This window comes from Amblyomma mixtum, chromosome 1 (assembly GCF_055824585.1).
Source record: "Amblyomma mixtum isolate Tamu chromosome 1, ASM5582458v1, whole genome shotgun sequence".
Taxonomy (NCBI): Eukaryota; Metazoa; Arthropoda; class Arachnida; order Ixodida; family Ixodidae; genus Amblyomma; species Amblyomma mixtum.
In genome coordinates, this window is record NC_143012.1 from 23,705,119 (window position 1) to 23,715,632 (window position 10,514).

Genomic DNA, 10,514 nt, shown 5'->3' on the forward strand with positions numbered 1-10,514 from the left:
ATCCATGGCACTTGCCATTGCTTTCTCCACCGCCGCCGCAATCGCTTGCGACAAGGAGGAATCCACAACGGTTGCATGCCGCGCTGCCACACTTGCATAGCCACATGTCCTATCTTTGATGACTGCAACTGCCTCACGTCTTGAGCACCTGCGCTTGTCAATCAACTCTAATACTTGCACTTCCTCAGCCCGCGCTGGGCATTCGGAATGGCTTGCTAAGTGTCCACCGCCACACAAACAGCATTTCTCTTGTTGAGCAGAACACCCAGCGGGGTCGTGGCTCTCTCCGCACCCACAGCAGCGAAAACTCGATTTACAGGCCTTGGCGCTATGGCCAAACCTCCAGCAATTACGGCACTGAAGGGGCCGAGATGTAAATTGATCCACACGGAAAATCAAAGGCCACACCTTAACTTCAGATGGACAGGACAGCCCCGCAAATGTAGCAATAACAGACTCCGTCGGTACCTTTGTTCCATCCACCACACGACTGCATCGGTGAATGGCGATCACGCCAGCCGAAGTGAGCTTTTCTAATGTCTCGGACGCGCTTAGACGTGGGTCTACGCCACGGACTAGCCCTTTCGAACACGCCAGATGAGGAGGTATGAACGCGCTCACCGGGTGATTGGCAAACGACGAACACTTCAGCAGGTCGGCTACGCATGCCTGGTCTGGCGATCTGCATACGATCCCTCCACGGCCGAACTGCCGGACGTCTGTAATCTTCATGTAATGGGGGGTGGTAGATTTAAGCGCAGCCTGAACAGCCTCGGGGTTATTCAGCTTGATGGAGCCGTCATCCGCGGGGACGAGAGCAACCGGTATGCTGCTAACTCCGCCACGGAGGAAACAATCAAGAGGCAGCTCATCTGGGGCGAGACAAGCTGACCAGGGGGTGTTCCCCTGGCCGGGAGAGTTTGTGGACATCAGTCCACGTTCCCGCGTTCAGTCACCCTGGAAAATGGGAAGAAAACACAAGAAATCAAGCAGAAATTCGAGGAATAACTCAGCACCGCCTGGTACTTAGCCGCAACCCAACAGCAGCGACGTCGTAGCTTCTCTGCTCGTGGCCAGTCGGCAGCTCCGTTCTTCTTCGTCCTCGAGCATATTTCTGGCCACGTGCAAAGCTCGGAATTAGGTCTCAAGCAGCGCGCACACAGTAAAATAAATGGAGAAACGCTACGCAAAAGGAAAAAAATAAATGGATCTCCGCATGCACGCGTGGATTCAAGCGAAGTAGCGCAGGAATTCTCAAAGCATTTACAATAAAATTCCTAAACGATTCCCGTCTCCAGGCGCTGAGGACAATGACTAGAAAGAAAACCGTTATGCGAACATGAACTAGCTTCGATCAAAACGTCCTAGAATCGCAAACGCAAAGATACGTATACATCTCGCGCGGTAACGTTTTCAATTCTGCCAACAGCATTATGTCCTAATACCACGTGTTGACGAAAACAATGCTTTCATACGCTCAACAATTAGACAATCGAAACACTTACTATGCAGTGTCTCTTCGTCGTCGTCCACCGAAATTCGGCGACAGAAATCGTCGAAACGAGCAATCAGGGACAGCATTGGGACACCCTTATCAGCGGAGCTCATTTTCATGCCAAGGTGCTGTAGAAAACAAAGAACAAGTCTGAGTCTGAAATGGCGCGAAATTTCTGCCGCACCATGGCACATAGTTAGCAGAGTGTAGTTTCGTTTAACGCCATGTTGCGATAAGATACACAACTTCAATTATGCAGCATACGCATTGTGTGTGCCGTAACTATCCCACAACAGGGTAGTAAAGTCGGCCCATTTCCTTACCAGGTCGACTGGTTTTCGAGAACGTCAGAACAGCGTTCACACAAGCCCGCGCGCTTACACCACACTCATGATCACACTTCAAGGCCACAATCTGTCTACCCGTAGGCCCGTAGTCCATATCGACTTCTCGGTTGTCATACCGTGCTTCTATTTCGAAAATATGTATTATCTATATAATAACCACCTCTAACTCAAAACTCAAAAAGAATGAACGAAATCATAACGAAACTGAGAAATCACGTGAGAGCTCTACAAACATTGAGCCCAAAAACGAAACCGAAATCAAGGCGGAAGGGTGGACAGGTTTCATGCAAGTTTAAAAATGGCCGCCTTCATAGCAAGTCGCATTGCGCTGTCGGCGTCGAAAATTCGATGCAGGTATTTACCAGCGCTCTTGAAATCGACGCGAAGTCTGTGCTCGGTTCAGGTCGACATCAACGATGCGTCGAAGCAGCGACCAGCGCTGACAGAAGAGTACGTGAAGGCTCATTTTGAATGTTCCGACTTGGACACCCTCGCCGAGGTGACCCAGAGCATGACAGTCTACGACGATTTTGTGACGTCCGAAGAAGAGACAACGTTGCTGACCGAAATCGAGCCTCAGTTCAAGAGGTTGCGGTACGAAAGTAGCCACTGGGATGATGTTAGTAGGCGTGGTGTCATCGCCTTCAGTGTGTTATTCCTGTCTTTTTTATTGAGCCCGTGATTTGAGTACAAAAAGCGCACTTGTGCTGTGCTATGTCAGCGCGCGTTTAACTCAACATTCCATATTACAGTGGATACAGAGTAGCCGCAACGTTATTAGTTGAGGCACTCCGTAATAGTTTCGCTGTACCGTATCTCGATGTAGCTGGGCAAGGAAAGCAGTTTTGTCGATGGTAATAACTTTGTAATGACAGTTTCTTATAATTTTTGTGATGCCGAAAGTAATTTTGGCTTGTAAGAAACTGCTTTTAAAGTATGATGTTTGTTAAGTTTGGTTTCACGCATGTTCGTCGCTGTGATATGAGAAGTTGCTGATGTTTACGGTGTCCGTGTGATCCTGTGTAAGATATTTAAACCGAATATGGTTTTAATGAGCTGAACATTATTAATGATCCTGTGCAGGATATTTCAAACTGAATGTGGAGTTCGTGAGCTGAACATTATTTCATTACATTTAACATTTTCACTGGCAAATCTGTTTGGTTACTGCATTTTGCATGTTGAATCATTCTTCTCATTTTATTTTTTTCAGGCAATTCATGGGTACCGAGAGATAGAGCGGAAAACATGGTCACCTGCATGTGAGGCGATATTGGGGCGAGTCCGTGCGCTTGCCTTCCCACCTGACGTGAACCAGATACAACATGTTCACTGTCTCGATTTGCTTGAAGATGGCCACATAAAGCCACACGTGGATAGTGTTCGGGTGAGAGATGGTTTTAGGAATTCGCTGCCGTGTTTGTGAGTTTATTTCCAATTTAATCTGAGAAGGTTTAGTTTCATTTCTCATCTATGTTTTGCTTTTCTGACAATAGAATTCTTATAGTTATTGATAGTTTATAGCACTCTGTAATTGAGGGCAGGATCAACAAATTTGGGAACAAAGCCATGCTTTTTAGTCGTTGTTTTATTTACTGTTGTAGTATGTGTAAGGCCTTAGCCCAAAAACTAAAACTAGCCTCCTGTCATTGTGAGTGGCACTGGAAGCTGGAAAGGTGGCACAGTATCGCAGATTTGTCTTCCCTCTAGGTCAAGACATGCTAGAAAATATTGGGCCTTTGTCGTGAATACTGCAAATTCTTAGTTTAATCACTATATTGCTATGGTTTCTGGCATGCAAGGAGGGGTATCCACAGTGTTCTGATTGGCTCTGACTAGACTTATTTATTGATGGCCTGGCAGTTCATAGGCCCACAGTGATAAATCAAACAAAGGCGGAAGCGAAACACAGTTTATAAGTGAAGTATGAAATTGAATTTATACATCCCTGCAAATTACCCTTCTTTCATGACAAAGAAATGACAGCAGTAGTGACCTTCCTCATCTCAAGCCTTGGTCATGAAAATGCCATGTACTCGCACCTGTCTGAAAATCTCCAAATCTATTATCAAACTGCTAAAGACTGAAGTGACTCCGCCAATGATGTCATGCTTTAGTCTGATCCATCAACCTTCAGGTCATCAGTTTGAACAAATCATTTACTGAGACACCCACTGCTCATGTAACACCTCTAATGGCGCACTTGGCACATTACTGATAAATATCTGTACTGCAGAACCTTTTACCACACACTAAACTAGACAACCCTTCAAAGCGGGCTAAGGCTAGGCCTCCTGGATCGCAGGACTGCTCGAGGCATATGTTTAACTCATTTGGCCAGTGTGTGAGTAAAAAAGTGATCAGGTAAAACTTGCAGTGATGGCTAAGATACTGTTTAGCGTGGGCAATATCAGCTATACATGTTTTGCTGCAATAAAAAGTGCACCACAGGTGGTAATTAACCTGCATGTCACATGTAGTTCATGTATCATTTCAGAGACAAATTATTTATCTCTCTATTTGTGTCATTAGAGCTCCCCTGAAGGTAGTGCTTTCATCAGTTCCTGCAGTCATCTTAGAACTGTTAAGCATTGAATAACAACAAATAAAGGAGCTGCAGTTCATGTTCCCAACTCAAGAGTTGCATTTAATCGAAGAAGCACTTAGCACTACAACTGCACGCGCAAGTGGGGTCATGCTTTGTTTCTTTGGTCGAGAAATTTGCAGCATACACTTTTGTTGGAATGCAGTATGACTATGTGCGTACATGCCACTTACCCTAACGATGGAAGCAGCATGTAATGCTAGCTTTTAGAACTGCATGAGCAATACTACTGAGAGTCGAATGCTGGCAAATGTGTTTCTTCAACTTGTGGAATCAAACAAAAACAAAAAGAAAACAATGCTGCCTAGTGTGAAGCCTTTATTTAATAATGAGTGGGTGGAAGATAGAAAAGCTGCTTAAGTGCAGGTCAAGAAGGCTCTGCTAATAGAGGGGAAGTGCTCTGGGGTTTTTCATGTGCATCTTCAGATTTAAATGTATAAGTGCAGCTACATTTGTGCAGAGGCCAGGGAAAAAGTCTTTATCCTGCCACTCATAAGTGAACTTATGTTACCCTCTGTTCAGTTTGGAGTGATGTTATCTCGCCGGTTCTTATGTGTGGCGGTTTTTCCTGCTAATGTAGCTGGCTAAAAAGTGTAGTGGTGGTTTTCAAGTAAATCAACTGTCTACTTCAAGGCTTTTTGCTAATTGATGCATTACTACCAAGTGCCAACAAGTGTGAAATAGTGTTTTGTGCCTTATCAGCAATCAGAAATCATGCACTCTAGAACAAGCCACAGTGAAGTGGATAATAACCATGTCATGCATATTTCTGGAAGTGTCATGCTTCTTTTTTTATCATTTTGAAATGTTTTGAGTGAAGTATACCTCTAGTGATGTCATTCATAAGTCTGTTTCATTTTGAAACATTTTTTTAACCTTACAGACAAGCCACATGTTCATTCACCATGCTGTATCCAATGATCTTTAGCACTGAGCTTTGCATTGTGTTGTTGCCCTCCAGTGTTAAGAGAAAATTTTTTCTTTTTTTTTTTCAGTTCTGTGGCGACACAATTGCAGGGTTGTCACTTATGTCGTCCAGTATTATGAAACTTGTTCATGAGAAGAAACCTGACAAGTGGGTCAAGATTTTATTGAGGAGGCGATCACTCTATATAATGAGGTAGTTCATGGTACTTCTACTTCTAGCAGTGGTTAAGAGATGTCATATAGTTTGGGCAGTATGTTGTACTCCGCTTCATGCTCATTCAGGGAATATTTCGAGCAAAAGTTCTTTAAAAATTCTGTGAAATGCTCTAAGGTATCTTGGACACTGTCATGTACAAATGACATTTGTTTGCATAGCTTAGGTGCTCCTGTGAAAGTGGAAAGGGAGAAAGACATGAACTAGTGTTGCTACTTGTTTGATACTGTATTCATACACCACTATGCTTTCTTGTGATTATGTTTTGCGGTGAATACTGAGTTTCCATGAATCAGCTTTTATTACCTCATTTTAACTAGTCAGCGATGTAACCACTTACTTCTAGGTAGGTTTCCAATAACTTTGGACCCTGGTTGAGATATTCTTATGCATTATCACCTACCTAATCTTCTACAAATAATTAATCTATATTATGCAGAGGATGTCAACTGCTTAAGCATTGCAATGCTTTACTTGTTGAAGGGAAAACAAATCACAGTATGTTGGCAGTTGCATGATTGGGCCTGAGCAATCCATTGTTTACCTACAAATATAAACAAGTAGCTGGTTCTTGCAAGGCGCCTATGTCTAGCAGTTTGATAATTTGTGAACATATGTATTGACCTAAAACTCTAACATTCTGGTTGTAATAGGGTGAGTAATAAGTTTTATTTTGCGGCCTCTATCTTCCATACAGCACCTCTGTAGTAAAATGTTATTTCTGCATTAAAACTATGAGTTCGTATGATTTTTTAGCTGATTGGAACAAAAATTGGTGGAGACACTTAGGCTCCGCCTTAAAGATATGAGGTGATAGCGTAATGTGTTAATTTCCACATATGCAGAAGGTCATTCTCTACTTTACATTCATGGAATCTTGGGAGTCCTTATATATCTCCTGCCGCAGTGCTGCAGGTGTTAAGTGATGCGCCACTTCCTTGTGACGGCAGGTGCTCCCAGCAGTGGGCCTTGTGAGGTTCAGGCTGCTCTTCCCGAGTGACCAATCATTAATTTAAGTGCCACCGGCCACTGTGGGCAGTTTGCTCACTATTCAGTGGGCAACTTGTGATGACGCCATAAGGTCACGGGACCTAGATGTCCCACCTACCTCCTAGGTTGCTCTCTGGAGACAACCTGCCAGAGCAATGCCCATGCCCGGCAACGCCGGATTTTTTGCGTAATGCATTAAAAAGATGCTGGTGCTTGTATATTTGCATTTATGAACCTTCTCGTTTTACTGAGGTGAAATATTTTGCACCTCCGTGTCGTGTTCTTTTCACGCCTAGGCTTCCAGTGAAGCATGTCTTTTTCTTTGTCCCTGTCACCACTTGCAGAGGCGCAGCGAGGTACGACTACACACACGAGATACTGGCCAACCAGCACTCTGTCTTCGGATCCTCACCCGTGCACAAGACGAGGAGGATGTCTGTCATTTGTCGGAATGAGCCAAGCTGACAGTGACATAAAAGAGAGTACTTTCGCTGATAAACCTAGATTTTAATTAAGATCACGGACTGTTGCTGTGTGGTGTGATATTTTTCTCTCATCAAATGTGGATAATATTTTTCTTGTAATGAAGTATGGGCACCCTTGAAAAACCGCGCACAGGACAAGAAAGGAGTTCAGCATTGATGAGAGTGATTAGCATGGTCAGTTTTTGAAAATAGAAGGGGTGCTATGCGTATTTACCCACATCACTGTACACTTCTAGCTGTGCTGATGGTTATTGAGACGTTTCAAGGCAGTGCTGTGAACAGCGTAGTGCATGTGTAATCTGATGTCTAGGTGTGAAGGAACTTGAAAAGTCGGGCTGTTTGGTGGTGTTCCGTTATAGAAAAACTAACCTAAGCAAGGCAAGCATTGAAGGCAGATGAAAATAGGGAAAGAACACTAGTTCTGTGTTCTCTTAGTTCATGCTCACTTTTTGTTGCACCTCGAGCGCGTGTAAGGAAGAGAAGTAATCACCTCTCTATGTAGTGCAAATCCTACACAAACATTGGGTAGATGGGGTCTAAAAACAAGGGCAAAAGCCTGAAAAGCACACAAACAGTTGTGCCATGGAATGGAGTGATTTAGTACACCACCTGCTTTAATTTTTCAGTGCAGTGAATCTTGGACAAGCTGCCAGTTGTGTCAACATGAAATTGACAGCACTTCAGGGCACAGGGAAGGCCGCATGCTTCCCTTGTATTTTTGGGCATATTTAAAACTCTTCTTGGCAACTACCGTAAATAGCTCATTAGGTTTGTTTTATTTTGTTCCTTACTTCCCCTTCTTTCAACTAAGCTATAATTATCGTTCTTTAGAGAGTATTTACTGTTTTGTGATTTTGTGGAAGGAGCACATGACGTGGTTGCATGTGCTTCCCGGATGTGCAGTGTCCGTTTCGCCCTGTGCGGCCTCAAATTTTCTTGCGCTGCAGCTGTGCCGAGAATCACATTTTAGAAAATCTAAAAAACCTCTGCCTCTCCCATAACTGAGAGTAGAGTAAGCATGAAATGTTTACGGGCATAACACATTGGTTGTAGATGGTACTAGTGAAAATCTTGAAATGGGTGTAGTGTTGAACACACCACACCACATCACACCACACCACTCTTCTTGTTGCGTCAAAGCGATCGCCTGCTATAGTGCGGGCTTAGGTAGGCAGCCGCGAACCGTGGCGGCCTTGTCGCTTTCGGGAGCGCATAATCATGGCGTTGTCGGCAGGGGCGAGCAGTCTTCTGCTGTGGCGTATCACTCGCAAAGTGATCGCTTTCCGCAAGACGTTTCCTACCTCTCCTTTCATCAGGTTCCATTGCTCGGCTTAAGCAAGCAGCTGTGATGGTGGTGGCATTGAAATGCAGGACGATGCAGAAGCGTACGCGGACACGATGAGACGCAGGCCTGACAAGAATGTATATGCAGCGCGTCTAAAGGCCAAGCGGCCGGTCTTTTACATGCGTGAGTGTGGGACCGCAGCGCCATCCTTGGGGACGGCGCGGAAGCTGTAGCCCTTCTCGCCCTGCAGCTCCCCTCTTGCTCTCGTCTTGTCTCGTTAAATCTCGTACAATGCCCGGATGTTCGCGTTTCAGTGCCCGGATGTTGGCTCTCGGTCTCGGCATGACGTCACCACACTGCCGACAACGGGAGCTAAAAGCATTTCATGCTTAAAAAAACTGATATGGATATTACTTAGGCTGAACTACAAACCTCTGAATAAATTATGTGCCTAACTCTAAAGAGTATAATTCAGCAGACTCAAGAGAATTTTATTGAGCCGAGTTGCCTCAGGGACTCTCGTCCCTCAAAAGAAACAGTGACACACAAACAACCTAAGTCCGCTAAGGCGCGAGAAACACACACATGCGGGGAGCCCACGAAAGTTCGGGGCACAGTCACAAAAGAGTCCATGTCGCGGTGTACGCAGCGCACTGGTGCAACGCACGCACGCAGCAGGACCACGCACACAACACATACTTTCCTGCTCAGTAGTACGGCAGGGGTAGTATGGCCACCCAGCCGCGCTGCGCTTCGATGAAGTGGAGCGGTGTATCAAGCTAGTATGTTAACATACATCTTACAGATTTAGTGCAACGAAACGAAAGAGGTACAGGGACAGCACCGTCCTTCATTTTGGTTGCACTAAATCTGCAAGGTGTAATAGGGCTGTTAAAAGTTAATAAATATTAGTTCGATAGTTAACATATGTCTGATAGATCTTTATCCTGATGCACACCACCGCTGACAGTACTACACTGAAGGAAGCAATCTTTTAACACAGTAAGCCTGTATTGCAGAAAAAGAATGAACAGTGTTATATTTTGACATGGCTATGTTAGCAGCACAGACGCAGGCGTTCACAGCAGTCGAAAGACGCATGAAACTTTATTGGCCTATCCTGTGCCCGTTATGGAACTTGGTGGCGCCGATAGCAGCAAGTGTGCTTGGCAGTAGTAGATCAGCAGTCACTGCTGCTCTCGGCCGCGCTGAACGAGGAAATGCCGCAGTGCGCTAAATGCAAGGCAATGAAATTTCATGATAAGGAGGGCAAAGCGCCTAGGGCAGTCTCGAACGTCACATGAAATATCATAACAAAGTGATAAGGCGCGCTGTGTGCCGCTGGCTTGCTGCATATTCAGACATTGCAAAGCTTCGCGTCAATTTTTCTTCCCACTAGAGGAATGCGATATTCAACCCCTGGAATGCATTCAGAGTATTTTTATTTAGTGTGCGGTCTGGCACATGGCTTTTTCTTTTGTCTACTGACTCGCACGCACGTTTCTGGCTTTCTGGCCTTGTTAAGTGCCGTGCAGGATCCGGACGCCATGCCTCTTATAGATCTTCATAAGGACAGTGGAGTGTTTTACAGCGCAGCTGTTAAAAGACAACTCTGGTGTTTTTTCGAGATTCAGATATTCTAATGAAACTTTTGTTGTATGTTTTCCTCCTTGTCCTGACCAAGTATAACCTCATTGGTCCTGACCAAGGAAGTGGTCCTGTCCATCTTTCTCGAGTTTGGCAGATCAACTTCACAGTTTTCTGCACGACCTACAGTAGGTCGTGGTTCTCACCCATGTGAAGTTTGAGGCTTTGTGCTGGGTTGTCTTTTCTAGTCGTTATTTAATCTATTGTAAGCACGCACAAGTGTTTTTCGAATAAAGTCTGCGACAGCATCACTGCGTTAACCGAAGCATCGTTCCTGGCCATGAACCGAGTTTCGGTTTTGATTTACTGCTTTTGTTGTTTTAGAATAGTTCGACTTGAAATTTCGAAAAACAATTTCTTTTTTCCGGAGAAAGGATCCTCTGAGGAATGCGATACAATGAACTGAAAATGTTGGAAAAACCTCCGTAGTTGCCCTTCAAATGCCAGTTATTTGGGTAGAACGTCGGTTTCGTCGTCATAGTAACCGGAGGGGCCGTACGTGTCACCGCGGTAATCAGC

General features: G+C 44.8%; 2 protein-coding genes across 3 annotated transcripts in view; one reads left to right on the plus strand and one right to left on the minus strand.

Moving 5' to 3' along the window:
• LOC149365747 (uncharacterized) overlaps window positions 1–1,888 on the minus strand; it is a 35,866-nt gene extending 33,978 nt beyond the window's left edge. For both annotated transcript variants that reach the window (XM_089545704.1, XM_089545695.1), the window contains exons 1-2: window positions 1,819–1,888; window positions 1,506–1,623 (exon numbers count right to left, since the gene is read on the minus strand). In XM_089545704.1, the coding sequence (XP_089401830.1) occupies window positions 1,506–1,614 (109 nt within the window). In that variant the 5' untranslated portion in view covers window positions 1,615–1,623; window positions 1,819–1,888. The remainder of the gene's footprint in view (window positions 1–1,505; window positions 1,624–1,818) is intronic.
• Window positions 1,889–2,124: 236 nt separating this feature from the next.
• On the plus strand, window positions 2,125–7,098 carry LOC149365748 (RNA demethylase ALKBH7, mitochondrial-like). The gene is made up of 4 exons (XM_089545714.1): window positions 2,125–2,461; window positions 3,056–3,229; window positions 5,443–5,567; window positions 6,923–7,098. Exons 1-4 carry the CDS (start codon window positions 2,141–2,143, stop codon window positions 7,041–7,043), a joined length of 741 nt encoding a protein of 246 aa, XP_089401840.1. The 5' UTR covers window positions 2,125–2,140; the 3' UTR covers window positions 7,044–7,098.
• Window positions 7,099–10,514: the final 3,416 nt, after the last annotated feature.